Raw genomic sequence first — 19,668 nt, forward strand, 5'->3', positions numbered from 1 at the left:
TTTAACTAAAATACAATTTTTTTAAGTTTTTTATCATATTTTATCAAAATAATAAAAATGAAACAATAAAATTACTAATAAAGGGTATAAATATAAATAAAATTGAGTCACAAACATAAATATCATTATGTCTAAACATATATCATAATGTAATAGAGTCTATTGAATAAACAAATTAAATAGAAGATAAACATAAACAGCTAAATAAATACTAAGTTCAATAAATAATTACAATGCGGATGATTTGATTTAATTATAAATAATTAACAAAAAATTCTAACTACCAAACATAATATACATAAAGAATAATCATTTTTCCTATCAACAAAAAAGAAAAGAGTCCATCATCTTTAGTTCTAAATTTGTTTTGAACTATAAAAATGATATAGATCTTTATTTTAATTCAAAAGATTCTTTGATTAATTCTACTTCAAGTATAACAAATATGAAAGAATGGCAAATAAAGCGTAACACCTTACATAATTATATCAATATACGCAATGAAATATTTAATTTAAAAGTCCATACATATTTTTAATACTGCAAACAAGTCAAAATTTCAAAAACATTTCTAACATAACTTAACAACATAAACTATTAAAGTCTTATAGTCATGACAAATAAAAATATAACATAACATGTGCTTGAGGAGCACAAAAGCTTTCATGGCTCACTCCATTGGTGCCTTACCTTGATTCCTACTAGATCATTTGCCTGGAAATTGTTAATATAGGGGGTGAGATCAAACATCTCAGTAACTACTGAAATTCTAACCTATACAAGCAAACCATATATGATAAAATAAAAATCTGTTTATATGTTTGTATATATGTATATATATTAAAAATCACAGATTTGGTACATTCAATTCAATTTTATTTTTTCAATATATCCAAAAATAATGTAATATGATGCCTTCCTTATATCACCGTCCACCCCTATACTGCTGACTGGAGCCATAGGCTAACATATAGTCCGATGGGAACTAATCCATTTTATTGAATTATTCCAAGCTCACCGATACTAGAGATATATCCGGCCAAAGATATAGAGCTCAAGCTCGGACTATGGCTCCCCTCCTTTGTGAATAGGAAGGTGTCACATGTCCCATAGCTCCAATGAATTCCCGGCCAAAGGAAAACATGAAAGAAGTGGCCCTGACAAGTGCCATCCACTGTATACCGAGTGATGGCATACCACGTGGTAATTTTATATCCATGCAATCTCCTTCTATCCTTAACCCAACAATGCATGTCACATGCAAATAATGTTACATCATAAATATGTCCTCAAATATTTTAAAAATAAGATAGCGATAAAACTTATATATTATTTAATAGCAACTCATGACAATTCCTTAGCCATCAATATATTTAAATACTGATCATAATTAATAGCAATAAATATTAACAAAATCAAATAACATATCAAAACATTTATTTGAAATCATAATACTACTTTTAAGTCTGATATAAAAATTAGTAAATCCACAATATAATCATACACAATTCACATGTATAAGAAAGAATTTTCAGAGTTACCTGGTACTCTTTAACTTACAAATATTCACACAAAGATTACTCCAAAATTCTCAAATCTACAAAATTACACATAAATATTTATTAATATAAACTCAGAACTACTCCAAAGCTACTCTAAAATTCTAAGACTACCTTCTAAACCAAAATTACATAAATATATTAACTCTCCCAAATCTAGGCATTTATAATAGATATTATTTTGAAAAATATAATTTACATATAAGGCTATTTAAATTTAACAAAAGTATATATATATATTTTTATTACCCAAAATCTAAATATTTTATATTAAAATTCTCAATTATTTATTACAATCTCATTTAAAATTTTTCCTCAAACCAAACAACTTCTTTTTAAATTATAAACAAACTGTAGCTTTATCTAATTTCACAAAATTCTCAATTTATAATTTTTCAAGCCTTCAAAAATTATTTCAAAAATATATCTTTAACTTATTCAATATTTAAACCGATTAAAACCTCAATAATATATTAAATAACTCAAATAAATTATTTAACTCAAATTTAATTAGTAAAAACATATTACAAGTCTAAATAACAAATTTTTCAACTAAAATCTTAGTTTAAAATTCTCAAAATAATCATTCAACAAAAATAAACTGATTAAAATTCTTTAATAATAGATCTTTAAATTTTTACAGTCATATATTGTCAAAACTCCATATTTACTCTATACCCAAACAGTAAAATTTTCTCTAAATATTATAATAATACTAATAATATTAAGCTCTAAATATTTAAGAAATACTCATAAAGAAAATTTGATAAAAGAAGTATATTTGTGTACCTAAATGATTCTCAAATCTTCTCCTATCTTTTAGACAGCATATACTTCCACACTCTTGATTTTCCTTTCTTCCTCTCGTTCTCTTTCTTTTCTCTTGCTCTCTCTTTTTCTCCCGCACTCTCTTGCTCTTGCTTGAAGGAAGTAACCGGGGGATGATGATATATATAATACCCCCATGTTTCATTTTTCCACGGCTCCTCTTCCAAATTTCCACTTCCATCGTACTTTCCTCCTCTTTTTCTTCCATCCAATTTCTTCTTTCATTTATTACCTTCTATTTTTTTTCCAACCCATTTAACACTCCCCCTCAACATTCCTCTTTCATTTAATACACCCCCCTCAAATTCTTCTTTTCCAGTTGTCTTTTTTTTTTTATAATAAAATATTATTATTTTATATATATATTTTATTTACAATTTTTTTTAGTATGTTACATAAAGACCGTGAAAATTACACATACAGTATTTTAACAGGTTTTGACAATTTATAAATAACAATACATTTTTGTGAATATACTTAGCTTTAAATTTTGCAAATTTCATGTTTTTTTAGTTATTTTCCCAACAATTATAGTGACACTTCTTTTTTTTTTTTGTAAATGCTATCTGTGTGAGTAGTTAGTATAAGTGAAACTAAGAATATGATATGTCTAAAATGTTAGAATTTTCGTTGTTAAGTTAAGAAAAAATATAGAAATAAAAAAAATTAGCGAGCTTAAACGAGCTGGCCATTTATTTTTCGGCCCTACAGGGCTGGCCCTTTTAAGCCCAGTTTTCCTTTCAAAACTCCAAAATACAATACAAGCCCTCGAATTAAATGAGCTTAAACAGACTGGCCTGACGGGCTCAGCGTGTTTTTCTTGACTTTAGATACAAGAATATTGATTTTCACAGTGACTATATTGAAGCTGTTAGTATTATTTTAAAGGGTCGTGATTATAATCATCCTTTTAGGAACATTATTGATGACATTATACTTTTCTTATAAAGAGATTAGCAAGTTAATTTGTATCATGTGAGTAAAGAGGAAAATGAGATGGCTGATAGGATAGTAAGATTAGCCCATAAATTAGAAAACACCTGGTATATCCTTGACCAATGACCACCTCTTAACCAAGAGGTGGAGATTGATGAGAGAAGATAGGCTTTATTCTTTATTCTTTTTTTTTTTGGTAAGTGTTGACATCCAGGTTTATTCAAAATATATATAATTAAATATTGACAAAATATCCACAAAAATAAAGTTATTTTCTTTTTTTTATTTGTACAACTTAAAATATAATAATATTACATTAAAAAAAATTAAAATCTAAATATGCTTTGTCAACTTTTTCAGACAATTTTTCATATAGGCTACTTCATTCATGAAAACTATAAATATAATTCTTGCTAAATTATTACTACCTTTTATATTTAATATAAGAGCTAGTTGAAGATTTGATTTGGTCCTAAATATAAGACATCAACCCGCTTTATCTTTAATATTTATTTATTTTGTTTCCAAGTAATTTTATGGTAATTGCACATATTAGGAGTTTTTATTAATGAGAAGTTTTATTGGCTGTTATTAACAAGAATATTTTGAGGAAGACAATATCTATATTACAAACAATTAACTTAACTAATATTTTTAATATCTATAAATTAGTTATCTAACTCTTATATTAAGGAGTAAATGTCGTATAAAAAGTCTCATGAATTTGTCATGGAAAAATGACATAACAAGAACTTTAAATAAACAATATGACAAATTGGTGTTACAAATTCCCATAATCCCATTTAGCACCTAAATGTGATATTGAAATTTAGTAACAAAGATATAAATGCCTCCAAATTTAAAAGGAAAAAAAAAAGGGGTCACAACTCACTTTGCTATTTACAACTTACGTTTAGTTATTCATCATATATCATTAGCTATTTACCATAATAGTTTAGCAATTAATAAGACCCTTTCTTTACGTTATTTACAATTTTTTTAAGAAATTCACTACACCTCATTTTCTATTTACTTAATTAGCAACTACTTTTTTCACATTTTAAATTTGCTAAAATATATGAATGAGGCCCCTGCTTCATGTGATTTTCAGTTTTTGCTTAGTTAATCACTATCATAGCTTGCTGAATGAAAATTGTAAGGGAAAATTACAGTTGAAGTTCCATGTAAGAGAACATATTGCAAAAGGTGCCTAAAAATCTAATAATTGTTTTCGAGTTCCAAAAAGGCTTGGTGCCTCTAGCAATTTAGATAGAAAAAGAGTTGAAGAGAGAGAGTTATCAATGTATGCCATGATAATTGTGAATATAAGCCGTGATACTTGTTAATATTGCTTAAGAAGAACAATGGGTGGGTTGGGATGTCCATTTAAGATAGCCCGTAGCTGTAAATGTCCTGTTTAAGCTTGTTGTTAAATAAGCTTGTTTAAATGGGCAAATTTTTGCAGGTTATGGAGACCCATTTAAGATAAGAAAATCTAAAACCTGTTTAAATTTGAAGTCTCTTTCCTACTAACCTTTTCATATTAAAGGGTAGAAATAACTCAAGCAAATAGTAAATAAATAATTAATTAAACCTTAAATCCATCATAACATAATATGATAATAGCATCATAACCATTAACCAATCAATTTTCAAACCAAGGTCTTACCTTCTTGAAATCAAAATTTCAAACTCCAAACTTCAAATAATCAAACCATAAAACAGGATAACCATCATTAATTTGAAGATGAAATGAAATGAAAGATTTGAAGCTTACAAGAGTGTAGAGTGTAACATCCTTATTTTTATCTGGTATTTAATTAAATTTATAAATAAATATATTTTAGTATTAAGTTAATAAAAAAAAAGGTTAGATATAGGCAAATTATTATTATTATTATTATTATTTTAATAATGTTTTTGTGTGTGATTGTGTGTGATTCTAGAAAATTATACCATGGTATAGAAGTCCCACATCGACTAATCTTTAGAGTGAAGGAGTTTGAGGAGCCTATATATAGGAGATAGTGAGTGGAGCTTGAAGTGAGTAAATAATATTTGCACATATCTGAGGTAGTCTCAGAAAAGTGCTAGTTTTAAGTTTATTAACCGTTGGATCGAACTGAAATTTGGTCAGCCCATTTGGGACATCTAAATCGTTAATTTCAACGGTTGGATCATCATTTTGATCTCCAAGTTACAAGTTATTAGGTACGTTTTTAACTTATATCTTTTGGATTTAGCAAATAGAGTCCTGAATAGTAAATTAGCATTTTAAAGTTCATTCAGCGTTAGATTGGGCTATAATTTAGAGGATAGTATCATGATAGATAGAAAATTAAATTCAACAGTTAAATGATCATATATATGTTCTTATCCCAAACCTTAGAAAACGCTTTTTGAGCTAGAATTTCGAGTAACAGCTGAATGTATTAGAGGGAGCGTTAAAGGTTAGAAATTTGTGAGTAATTTACTCTAATACTGTAGAAATAATATTTTAATTTCAATTGTAGATATAAACCTTATTGTGGCATTTTCAAGTACGGGCCTCGTTTGTACTTGATTGTTAGCTAGGAGACGAGGTAACTAAATTTCTATCTATTACATGCATTGGTATAAGGTTGGTGAGTAATTTTATAACCAAGTTTCGTATACATATATTATGTTTTGTATGAACTGTCTGGTGGGATACTGTTTTGAAAATGATTGAAATCGTTTGTATTGGTAGAAATTAATGATTATGACTATGAGGTCTTATTCTGGAATTCAATTGATTATATATATAAATGTGTTATTCTGAACCTTGTGCATCTAGTTTGGATGGGGGAAGGAGATAATTGGAGTTATTGAGATTTATATACTTACCACGTGGTATCGACCTCCATATGGAGCTCTATGGTTGGCCACTATTATTATCCCACTAGTTCTTCGAGAGACTGCGACACCCCACTAATTCTTCGAGGGGGGACCCATGGTCCACCGAGTGCTCTGTGATCTTTGACCGATCCATATCACTCGAGTGGTGAGCTTGTCATAGTAGCCAGTCAAATGGAAAGAATTTAACCCATGGGTCCAGTCGGCAGAAATAAAGAGGATATAAGGATGAATTTGGGTTCATGGGTTTCATATGACATGGTATCTTCATTGATGTTTATATCCTTTGAATAAATGAAAAGTATGTTATCTCTTTTGAAATCATCAGTTGCATGAGATTGACAGATATATTTGACCTATATGGTTATTGTGAATTCAATTGTTAGATAAGTGTCTATTGACTATTATTAACTTTGTGTATCCCACCTAACACCTCGCTAGCTCATGCTAGTGTGTGTGATAAGTAGGGATTTAGTTACCGAGACGTTGTCTCATCTCTATTGTTTAATATTTTTCAGGTGAAAGCTTTAAAAGAGGGATGTCAGGGAAGGCTCAGGAGAAGTAAAGCTACATTAGCAACTTGTAGCGTCTCCTCAATTTATGAGCTATGTTATATCCTGTATATTGCCACTTTAGGATAAATTGGTTTTAATTAATTCATGCATTATTATTTCTTATGTCCTTTGAGTGTACTATTGTGATATGTGTGCTGATAGGTGGCCAGAGGCCTAGGATCACATATTTGCATGTGATTTATTTATGAATTTATTATAAAGTATGAATTAAGATTTAATTTTTAATATTTTGATTTATGAGCTATATTATATGTTGTTTTATAACCATATTAGATAAGATTGATCCTTTTTTATATAGTTTGTATTTAAATCAATTAAGAAAAGTTCTTTTATCCGTAATAGGATGTATGATTGGGTGCTGCTCTTTTCTATCACGGATAACAATATTATATAATTAGTTAGTATCGATGATTATGATATAATTTGAGTTTGTATTTAGCATGGTTTGGTTATAAAAATTTATTTCTTAAAGTTACTATAAAAAAATAGGTTTATCTGTTTATTTAGGAAGATTGTTTCATAGAGTGTAGGCGAGACTGGGAGGTGAGAGAGGGTTAAGAGGCGAGAGAGATTGACAGGGAAGGGAGACGTTGTCGATGACGTTGTGATGAGGGAGAACTCAGACGTGAGATGCCGACATTGCGATGAGGGAGGAGACCCGTCGTGGGACGTTGGCATCAGGATTGAGCGAGCGACAAGCGTGAGGCTGCGAGAGACAGAGCGAGAAGGCGAGACACAAGAGAGCAGAAAGTCATGAGCTAAGTGAGACCGTGTGACAATGTGTGTGTTGTGACTTTCTGCCCTAGGTCTCCCCACTTTTTTTATTTTTCTTAATGACAAAAATGCTAAATAGGAGTGCATGGGCAGCTCGTGCCTATGCCCGTAGTTTGTCCATTTATTGAAACCCATCCGTTTATGGCCTCCTATTTATTTCTTTTTTCGGCAAGTTCAAACAGGCCCAATCTCTGTAAGTTGCGGGTTGTTTGCTCAGTTCTAAATATTACTGCTTCACTTGTTAATGACAATAATGTCATGTAGGTTTACATTAGAGATGGTGGGCACGTCCAAAAAACATCTATTTTGGTTTTTTTTCCCCATATAAAGGAGAAGTTTATAAATAATGGAGAAGATGATATGCACTATGTTGGAGGTAGTGTAAGAATAACAAGTATTTCAAAAAAAAACACAAGTTATAAGGAGTTGAGGGAAATTATATCATTAATAAGATTTTTAAAGACCTTTTTGCATTATTTTCTCTTCTCTGGGATCTTGATGCAATTTTCCAAATTGTAACTAACTTGAAAGAATGAGTTTAAAATGTGAAAAACATAATCATTAATCGCAAACTAATACTACCTCTTATCATAAATATAAAAGCAAGTTAAAAAATTAATTTGATCATATATATAAGATTACAATTCACTTTGTCTCTCATATTTTTTTTTTTCAAGTAATTCTCATGATAATTATACATGTGAAAAGTTTTTATTTGAATATATATGATTATCAAAGATATTCGAAGGAAAAAAACACATTTATTTTGTATCGTTTTTCCCGTTCATCATTCACATAAAGCAAATTTATAAATAATGCGAATTTACAATAAAAAATATTTAAGTCTACTTATCTATCAAACAACACAAATTTACAAGTGAAACAGTGAATATACATATCCATTAGTAGTTTTTAAAACCAAAAAGAAAATTGTGAATTCAATCTTCAAACATGATTTCCCCCCTCCGTGAAAATAATAATAATAAACCTCGCTTGAAATCAAACCTTGTGAGTTTTACCGATTTAAAATATCTTAGAATGGGTGTTGTATTCTCTCAGGACATGCACCCCCACAATTACAAGAAATCCAGCGAAATTCACAAGATTTAAGACTTCTCTGCGCTTGCAACTCCTCCAAGAGTCATTTGATCTATCTGACTAAAACAGGGAATGATAGAGCAAGATACCCCTTAATATTGCGAGATGATTTAGACTTAAGGCTAATGGCATTCAATAAACAATGCGCCTCATAGCGAATGAACACGAGAACTAATATATTCAAATTCAGCTAATCATTTACAAATACGCATGTTTAACAAGAGATTCAAGTCTCACAAATGAATAAAGGCAACAGAAATATAGACTCGGCGAGATAAACTATTGAGCATATAGTAGCATGCATCCACATTGGTAAATCCAAAAGACAAACAATTTATTCAAATGCCCATTGGTTTTCCCGACGGACTTCCTCCTCTTCCTCCGGGGTAAACTCATTCTGGATATTAAAGGTCTCCCGAATCTCCTCGGGTGTCTTCCCCTTGATCATGTCTGCCACAGTCTGGCATGTTAGGTCCAGCAAGCTCTTAATGTTCAAGTAGTTAGCTGCCTGAGAAACCAAAAGCCACATCACAAATTAGTAATATCCTTCATTGCATACAGAAATATAATGGAAGTACAGCTATAATAGAAGGCAAACAAGAAGTAATTTGATGAAAACAAATATTGCCTCCACATTAATAAGAATGCTAGTGACAGATACTGGTAGAAAGAGAATTAGGGAGAGGAGGACAAGGAAGAAGAGAGGAGACATAGGGCAGAGAAGTCTTCTACAACCAGAATCTAAATTCTTGAAGAGGATCCTCAGAGTTAGACTGAATAGTACCTCATTCATGATAAGGCAAGGCAGGTACAGAATATAAATATATAGTCTTTTACAATTACTGAAAATAACCCACATGAGAGGCACTAGAGCTGTTTGGTGACTCACCTCAGCACCTTAGGCGCAACGGCACTCACCTTTGACAACATTGAACCCACCATAACAGAATACAACTTCCCCAAGATTGAAACTGAATAAAAATAATGCCTAACAGATAACAACATAATATATAATTACTCCTACATATGGAAACTACACGTGCCCCTCTATCTTTGACTTCCTTCTACTGAAGGGCTTTCATGCCTCTTCCTCGAGCAAACCAGGAGGGGACGTCGAACTCTCAGTTATATGAAGTACATACCATAGGCAGAACAAAAAACCAAGATATATGGTCACACTGCAAAGCTAATTTCCTAAGGAAATACCATATCACTGAATTCAAAATGGAATGAACATGAACAATAGAACAGAGTGCAGATCACAAGTTTCAGATGTAAATGAAAAGTCGAGTTGTCCCTTCCAAGTATGACCATCCACATTCATATAAAGAACGACCATAAGCTGTAACAGATAATCAACCATCACTAATAAAGGTATAAAAAAACCCAATGTCTGTTACAAATTTGGTTAGCCTAAAGCTTATCTTAAAATTGAAACCGTTTGCAATCCAGAGTAAATTAAGCATGTCACAGTCATGAGAGGACTATGTTTAGCAGTTTAGTAGAGAATGGAATAAAGAATTGAGAAGTGGAACGGAATGCTATCAGCCAATCTATTTTTCGGGTTTAATGGGATAGAGAAAGTCATTTCATCATTGACCAGCTGTTGTAAAAAATATTGATTTGGGAGCAGAGATAGGTGAATAAAAAAATGAAAATATGCAAAACTTTCTTCTGTCATACTTAGGTTCAATTTTACAATCAAACAAGCGCTTGAGCCTCAAATTTTTGAGAAAAAGGAGCAGAAACACTAGTCTATTGTTCGTGAATTCACATTATTCAAGGATCAGAAGGGAAATTACAAAGACAACATTTGTCACTTTTTCTTTCTTTAATATCATATAACTACGCCATCACACAAAGAGCAGTTACGCCAATAACATTAAAAAAGCTTTGATCAACAAGGCTGGCTTTAGTCTCTAATGAAGAAATGAAATGATTGGAGCAACCCAAAGAGACGTGAAGCAGTCTAGGGATCACCAAACTCTACCCATAAACAGCCCATTCCTCAAAGCATAAGCCAATGGAAACAAGAAATTGAAAAGCATAGATAATTAAAGAAGAAGCAACAATTTCGATGAAAAATCCATATTAAGTTGTTTGCAGAAGAAAACCGGTAATCATGGTGACATTTTCTGAGGGAAACATATGAAGATTCCTTAAGAGAGAATGTGTGTGTGTGAGAGAGAGAGAGAGAGAGAGAGAGAGAGAGAGGAGGAAAATGAGAACAACCAAACTTGAAAGACCATGTAGGTATAATTGTAGTGGCATTATAGTTTTGAATGAGAAATAGGAGCATTAAAAATAGGAGCATTAAACCCCTCCTTCACACTTCCATTCTACCCAACATTCCAATAATCATCCTCTTCATGACATCCGTTGCTAAACAAAACCCTTTGTTCATGTCTCAGTAAGGGGAATCCAGGGACCATATTCTTCTTAGTGAGTTTTGGTCACGTCTCAAATGAATTCAGCTGTCGGCAACAAATGTTTGCGAATTTAGAACAGTAATAGCTGAGATTAATAAAATAGCAATTATAACCCAAGAAGTAACATGCACTTGGGCCTGGACATTGAAAAACCCCTATTCAGCAATATAAATGTTGACCTACTTCCAGCCGGCTATACCATAACTATTCAAGATTCTCCCTTCTTTCACCCAAGATTACCACAAAGCGTATCGATTGAATGAGGATTTTATAAAAACCGGTCAATTTTGTAAGCTTATTCCTAACCATCAATAACTTCATTGAAAAATAACTATGCTAACAACGGACAGGTCTGAAACCGACAAAACAATAAAAATACAAAGTTTGAAAGAAGCAGAGGAATCATAACTCACCAAAATGAGATCAAAGAGCACAGAACGGTCAACCCTTACGAATTCAGCATCCCAGGCTTCGAGATCTTCGGAGATCTCCTCGGAATTGGCCGCCTCGACGTGCTTCTTGCAGTACTCGATTACCTTGGGCAAGATATTACTTGCAACGTTGGGCAGAGGGAAGACGGTGTCAACACAAACGTCCTCAATCCCGAGTTTGATCACTTGCGACTCAAGCGCCACGGCCTCATCAACTTCAAAAAATTTATCATCGCAGCTCTTCAAAACAATTTTCCTCGAAGACATGATCACACAACACGATTTTCGCAACTCTTCGATGCGAAGACGAAAACTCAAACCCCGAACCCTTGCTTTTTCAGATTGAATATATCCAAGGAGCCGGCGAAGGTAACGTCTATTTATAGAGCCATGAAGGGGATTCATTTTCTTTCCTTTTCTTAATCCCCCGACCAAAAACAGTTTTTCTTTTCCAAAAAACCATTATTTTTATTTTTACTTTGCTTGGGTTTGTTTTTCTATTTCGCAATATAAATGTGGCGGCTTTTTATTGGTTTCGGAGGTTTAATCTCCAAATAAAATAATCTAATTTGAGAAATTATTTCTTGGCAAAACTTTTATTGGTTTGGGAGGTTTAATGTTTAGATCGTGCATTTAATTTTTCTGATTTTAGTCTAAATAAAGTCATCTATCTCTTAATTTATTTTTTTAGAATCTACTAGTACTAATCTATCTAGAGTGAACTCTTTCTATTGCATGTGTTACGAGGCGAAATAGTCTAGTTAAACCATCATCTCTTAGAGCCTTTCTTTGTGCCTCGTTGCTCAATGAACTCTCTATCGGAAAGCAAGCGCCTAAGAAAGGAGAGAGAAAGTCTGACCTTCAAGGTCCTCTTCTCTTCCTAAACCCTCTTTTATGAAGATAAAGACTAAATAGGAGTGGAGCGCTAGTCCTCATATTGACCTCTTATCAATATATTAATCTATAGGCAGAATTATTAATGCATTATCTCTTAATTTATCAATATATTGATCTATGGGGAGAATTACTTTCTTGTTGCCACTGAAGAATTATAAATACACTATCTATATCTATGGCAAGAAATTAAATTATGTTACTCGCAATTTTTTTTAACCAACAATGTTACTAGCAATTTTATGTTTTGAAAATTAGGCAAATAATATTTTAAAAAGAATTAAAATACAAATTTACTCATGAATGTCCATTTGATATCATGAAAGTTCTTAGGGATTGGCAAGTTGATTTCCACCACATTAGAAGGGAAGACAACTTTGTCGCTGACTAGTTAGCTAGGATAGCTCACATCTTGCAGGAAAACTTTTTTTATCATTAATCAACCACCACCTTTATACAATCAGCAGTCGCTGATGGGAGATTTTATGTAGGTTTTTTAGGCTTTTTCTTTTTGATCCCTGGTTGTAATCTTTATAATGTTTTTATCGCATCCAATTTCAATTCAAAAAAAAATATCATGAAAGTTTTTTAGACACAAAAGCACACGAAAAAGTAACAAAAAAGTAAGGATGTTCAATTTGTCCGTTCCAGTCCCAATGCGTTCAAGACAGGATAGGGCAAAACAAAAAAATCTCGGGACGGGACGGGATGGACAGGATGCGGGACGGGGTCATCCCGTCCCGTCCCGAGTTTTTTTTTTTAAAAATTATTTATTAATAATTATTATTCGATTATTCAATTTACTTATTAATAATAACTCTTATTTTTATGGTGATTTGTAGCTCTTAAGTTGTAATATTATCTCAATAAAATAATTCATAAAGTCATTATATAGTGTTTTTTTTACGGTATTTTTTTTACAGTATTGTTTTTACACCTTTTTTATGCTATATAATTAAGCTTTCTACATAATGTTTTTATCTTTAGAAGCCAATAAAAAATAAGTATTATCACATAAAAAAATTTTATATAAAAAATTATAGTATTGTTTTTAAAAAAAAGGGAAGCGGGACGTCTCGGCCCTGATGGGACCGGGACGGGACACGGGACAAAATCCCTGTCTAGTCCTTGTTCACTGGGACGGGACTGTCCCGGTCTCGTCCCATCCCGTAAACACCTCTACAAAAAAGGTACGACAATTAATGTAATAACCCGAACTTATGATTATAGGGAAAAGAAAACAATAATGAGAAATAATAGAGAGAGACATTTTTATAAGTGATGAACATAGAGATCAATTATTAATTATTAAATATTAATAAATCCAATCATGTCAGAAATTATCATATAGAATAATTTAGAGGACCTAGTTTAATTATATTATCTTTTCTTAATATCAATATCAATGATCATAATAACCATAAGATCTTTATATTTAAATTTTGAAATATAAGATCTTGGATTTAAATTTCACATAATCATCCTTTTTTCCCTTGCTTTCATGAGGACAAGTCTTTCTTTCTTTCTTTGTTTTTTTTTTTGACCAGCATAAGGGATAAATCTTTGTCCTCCTACATCATAGGCAAATTGTATATAGATATATGTTACCACCCAATCTTCCATTTTTTTCTTTTTTGTTGGGGATACAACCACCCAATCCTCCTTATATAGTCATCAAGAAAGTGTTACCTCATCTGTGCTATGAAAGCTCTATTATTTCTTCAATCATATAGCCCTTTGCCTCATTCGAATGATTTAAAACCAAAAAAATAAATAATAATATGTGCTTTTAATTCTGCCTATGAATTCATTTCAATTCAAAGATCTGAATTGAGCAACATAAAATGATTCCTACTCTTGGTTGTTATATTTGAATTAAATTATTGACTTATAATTGTATAAGTTTAAGAAGAGAAATCAGTATTTAAATATTTCATGATATATTTATACCTTAACCCTTTTTAAAAAAATTAAATAAATACTCCCCATTCCTTTTTATAGAAAAACTTTTTTTGACATGACTTGTTCCTATTTATAAGAAACACTTAGATTTTGTCTCCATTTTCTTTGGATTTTCAATTGTGCCTCCATGTAATTAACCATATTAATAGCATTGCATTTATTATCAAGGCAAATTGTATAAATGGTAAATTCTCATTCATTTACCACATGGTAAGGCTGCCATCACTACAAAAAAAAAGTTAACTTTCAGTAGCAACACTAGAAAGTCCCCACTAAAAATATGACTTTCGATGGCAACAAAAGTATTGCCACTAAAAGTCGATCTTCAGTGATGACTTTTTTTTTGTCACCGTTGAAAGTCATTATTAAAAGTATCTCTTAGTGGCGACACAAAATGTCGCCACTAAATGTGAGTCCTTTAGTGATGACATTTTCTGACATTGTTGAATGTTTTTAGATGGCATACATTTAGCAGTGACATCCTAGATTCGACGCGGAAGCACTCGCTTTCAATAGCAATATTTTTTGATGCTGCCGTAAAGCATACTCTCAGCATCAACTTTCTAGGGTTGCCACTGAAAGTCTCTGGGGTCTTCATTCAACCTCAAACTTTTAGCGATGACTTTCTAACGTTGCAACTGAAAGTATAATATATATATATATTTTATAATAATAATCAACAAATTAAATCCAAACTTAACAGTAAGAAGATTGGACATGAAAGGAGATGGTCACAAGTTTGAACCTTGAAGAAAACACATTTAAGCTGAAAATATTTGGACAGTGATGAGACATGAGAGTGGTGATGTGACAATGACGTGGCAGCCACCCTGCTGATGACGTGGCACCGTTCAGCAAGGACGTGGCGCTAATTAGGCCATTTTTCTCTGGCATCACTTTTAGTATCAACAAAAGGGTTGTTGCTTAAAGTCACTTTTGACAGTGACAATTTGTCGCCACTAAAAGTAACTTTAGCAGTGACTTTTTTTGTATTCATTAAAAGTTGTCACTAAAAGTATCTTTCAATGGTGATACAAAAAGTCATCACTGAATGTGAGACCTTTAGTAATGACATTTTCTGTCATCATTGAATGTCTTTAGAGGGCATACATTTAACAGCAACATCCTATATTTGCTGCTAAAAGACTCACTTTTAGGAGCGATATTTTTTGACGTCACTGAAAGTTGATCTTCATTCAACCTTAGACTTTAGCGGTGACTTTCTAACATCTCCACTGAAAGTATAATATGATCATATATATTTTATTTTACTATAATAACCAGCAAATTCAATCCAACTCAATGGCAAAAAGATTAGACACAAAAGGAGGTGGTCATGAGTTTGAACCTTAAAGAAGACACATTTAAGCTAAAAATATTTAGACAAAGACAAGGCATGAGTGGTGAAATAGTGAGGATGTGGCAGCCAGCAGTGATGACGTGGAGCTGGTGAAGCAAATTTTCTCTAACATCACTTTTAGTAGCAACAAAAAAGTCATTGTTGAGAGTCACTTTAGGTGGTGAGAATTTTTTGCTACTAAAAGTACTTTTGGCCTAAAACTTATACTTTCAACAGTGATTTTTTTTGTCACCACTAATACTTTTTAGCTGCAGCCACTATAACAACTACTTTTCAGCAGCAAAATCTTTCAGCGGTGACTTTTTGTCGCCACCAAAGTCATTTTTTTTTTTGTAGTGATGCATATGTAGCTTGTTGGATAGTCCATTCATATGTACACTAGCATTAGCTTGTTACGAACAAAAGTATGGCATAAAAGCCACATTAAAAGAGAGTGCATGAAAGTAGATGAAGTGAAGTGCTAAAGATTCAAATGAGCAGCATCAAAACATAGAAACTAAATGAAAGCAAAACACACAAATGAAAGAAAACAAAACAAGTGAGTAGCCTTAAAGTAGAAGATAATACAGCATTTATCCATTCTGCAATATCCATTCATGTGTCACAGCATTCCATTAAGCAAGCCTTTTTGGCCAAAGGCTTATAGGAACCCAACAAGAGAATGGTATCCTCATTAGATGCAATCTTACCATTTTCCTCAACAGCATGACCCACAACACGACAACGTTCATGAAAAGGAAAAACAGACCATATTTTGTAATGAGCCTCAACATCTTCTCCTATTATAGTAGTAACCCTCATATACAATGAGCTATGGCGACTATGTTTTATCAGTGATCAGTAGGGCTCTGGAGGGTATGACATGCAAAAATCAGGATAAGTTACTTGTAGATGATTTGGGAAGGTATAAATAGGAAGGATGACTGGATAAACTGCTCAGTAAATAGACTACCACCTATGTTCATATAGCCCATAAATTGTAAACAAGCCAAAACCCAAGGAAATTAGGCAAACTTGCCATTATACTAGTGAGGCAAAGTTGGTCATATGCTAGAACAATCCACCACCATAGGAAAGCTTCAATGCACTACTGGAAAAAGGTTCATTAATGTCAGTTATAGATAGCTTTTAATGACAGTTAAAAGGGGAATGTGGACATGGGTGACATAGTTTCAACAACATTCTACGATGATTTGTTGGCGTCGTAGAATGTACATTTTCTACAAGGTTGGGTTAGTAACTATCACCGAAAGTATGATAATTCTACTACGGTTATAATCCCTAAGTATTGTAGATTATTCATAAAACAACGACATTTAGCCATGGTAAATGTTGTTGATTAATTTATCTACGACAATTACTAAAATAACCGATGTAAAAAAGGTGTCCTTTTTTTATGTGCAATTCATTTTGTTTACAAAGCTTCCTATAATATTAAACCTTATAGGCAGAAGTTATATACCAGACTAGTCTAGAACCAATTTTCTATATAAAGCTAATTCAACTGCTATATCTTAAAAGCAAGTCCTATACAAAACCAATTTAAATGCTAATTCCTAAATGCCTAATATTGAAGACAGGTCCTAAATAAGCTAAAGTTATAAAAGAATCGCATAAAGTGTAAAAGCAATTCACCAACTACTTTGTTCAAGTAAGAAGATGGACAAAATGTTTCTTATGAAATCAATCTCCTCACTTGAGTAAGGTGATTATTTTCAAATGCCTGAAAATGGAAATGGAATGAAAATACATCATTAGTCACTAAAATTTACAAGCTTATTAATAAAATCATAAATTGCATATATATTTACCTTGTGAAAATTATTAATTTTTCTGATGCTAATTATTTCATACATATAGTGGATTACATAGTGTCCACACTCTACATAATATGTGTGCTGTTTCGACCCTGAAATCATTAAGAACAATATAATATGCTTCCGTTCTATACACAACTAAGGAGGTAAGTTGTAAATCACTAGGAGCATCAATCATGAGCTATGTGTGCTGTTAAGATTACTATAAGGATTGATTCCATCTATATAGAGTCCAAGCTGAAGGTTTCTTGATTCACCAACAAATTCAGGAAGCATTTCATCCACATTCTTCCATTGAGGAGAATTAGCCTGATTTTGAAGCTTACCATCACTTATTTTCTTATCAGCATTCCATCCTAAGTTCTTTGCTTCTATGGAATTAGATAACATACGGTTAACCTGTGGTAGTATGAGAAGATACCACAAAACCTTCAAAGGAGACCTGTTAGTTATCTCATCATCACATTCACCATCAATGTCATTCTTCACTTTATATCATGAAGTACCACATTTTGGATATTTATTTATCACCGCATACTCATTTCTATACAATACGCAATCATCAGGGCAAGCATGTATTTTTTTTAATATCCTAAACCCATCCGACCTACTGTTTTTTTGGCTTCGTAAGCTTGTTTTGGAAGTAAATTACCTTTTGAAAGCTTATCACTCAATAATTCAAGTAACTCTATAAAACTAGCATTAGTCCACTCGTGTCTTGCTTTTAAGTTCATCAATTTTAACATGCCCATCAATCATGTAGAGCTAAAGCACCCCAAGTACAAAGGCTTTTTTGCATCACTATGCAAGCTCTCATGTTCATGAAGTTACATAAAGGACTTTGTGTGAAAATCTTAAATCATATCATCCATTCTGTCACATGAGACATTATTCACAGCTTCTTTCTTCTTAAATATACAACTAGTTTTATTCCCACTATACGAAATCCAACTTGTATATTTCAAATTTATTCCATCACAAAGAAGATATTCCCTTATCATAGGAATGCTCAGTCGGGTGATGTTTAAGCAATCCACATAGGAACAACAATATAAACCACTTTGACTATGTGCATGTCTTTCAGTGAATTGGAGAAAACTTTCCATTCTATTCTCATATTCCACACTCGTTCGGTTAGCTTTTGTCCAATTATGATCCATTATAATATTACTAAGTTTCTGAAATTTTGATAGGATTTTTCCTAAAACATAAGCCATCCCCGTTAGTATTTACACATGCTAGATAAAATGAACAATTAACTAAACCAAAATGAATCTCTATTTGAATCACTTATTGCTCTATTTAATTCAAATTATTGAGTAGTATTAGTCATTAAATTGACTAACACATAAGCAAAAATTTAAACGTAATAAGGGGTTGCCTTACTTTAAAATTTTTTTGGCAGAGTTCCCCTTTAATATAAGGTATCCTATTATTCAATACTAAACAACAAAATCAATATCGATGTTTTAAATCATCAAAATTCAACCATCATAACCAATATCAATATTAGAAGTAATAAAATCAACTCAAACATAGAAACCCAATTGTTCAAACAACTCAATTTAAACATAAAAACCCAATTGCTAAAACAAATCAATTGCTCATGTTTGAGCACTACCAAACCAAATAGTTAAATATCTACTCCAAAATCAACAATCAACATCAATCTTAATACGATTAGATTCAAAAATTTGATAAAATTTATATATCAACATTAGACTATACAAAACTAAACTACATTGCCAAATTCATATCTCAAGAGCAAAAAAAAAAAGAATACATAAGAGTTTGCAAGGATCAAACATCCATCAAGCTTTTAAAGAATCCGCATACCCATTACATACAACAACACAACAATACAAAACCAACATGAATTGCAAAATTCAAGCACCTAGAGCAAAAAAAAAAACATAATACACAATAGTTTAAAACAATCAAAGTGTGACTAATATGCAAATAGAACCATTAAAGAGGAAGACAAAAAGAGAAGAGAGAAGCGCAAACTGGAAGACAACTCGACAACAGAGAGGAGATCACATAGGAAGCAGAGGGATGACGATGGAAGCCAAGAAACGCCATGAAAATGCCAGGGATTGACCCAAAAACACCTTGGGGAACAAGTTTGAAG

At 32.0% G+C, this 19,668-nt stretch overlaps 1 protein-coding gene across 2 annotated transcripts; it reads right to left on the bottom strand.

Moving 5' to 3' along the window:
• Nucleotides 1-8,730: 8,730 nt before the first annotated feature.
• On the bottom strand, nucleotides 8,731-19,167 carry LOC114757168 (SKP1-like protein 1A). 2 transcript variants are annotated; one of them, XM_028946175.1, is made up of 3 exons: nucleotides 19,164-19,167; nucleotides 11,487-11,795; nucleotides 8,731-9,152 (listed from the first exon to the last, which is right to left on the bottom strand). In XM_028946175.1, exons 2-3 carry the CDS (start codon nucleotides 11,769-11,771, stop codon nucleotides 8,979-8,981), a joined length of 459 nt encoding a protein of 152 aa, XP_028802008.1. In that variant the 5' UTR covers nucleotides 11,772-11,795; nucleotides 19,164-19,167; the 3' UTR covers nucleotides 8,731-8,978. The 2 variants fall into 2 exon arrangements, with proteins under 2 accessions (XP_028802008.1, XP_028802007.1); XM_028946174.1 differs by lacking the exon at nucleotides 19,164-19,167 and having other exon boundaries at nucleotides 11,487-11,849.
• Nucleotides 19,168-19,668: the final 501 nt, after the last annotated feature.

The sequence above is a fragment of the Neltuma alba genome, unplaced genomic scaffold (genome assembly GCF_004799145.2).
Source record: "Neltuma alba isolate B1F8T4 unplaced genomic scaffold, ASM479914v2 tig00010575_pilon, whole genome shotgun sequence".
NCBI lineage: Eukaryota > Viridiplantae > Streptophyta > Magnoliopsida > Fabales > Fabaceae > Neltuma > Neltuma alba.

Excerpts from the sequence above, each read along its gene's own strand:
- LOC114757168 (XM_028946175.1), bottom strand. The coding sequence starts at position 11,771 with ATGTCTTCGAGGAAAATTGTTTTGAAGAGCTGCGATGATAAATTTTTT. Across the intron at positions 9,153-11,486 it reads TGCTCTTTGATCTCATTTTG|GCAGCTAACTACTTGAACAT; the intron begins GTGAGTTATGAT and ends TTGGTTTCTCAG.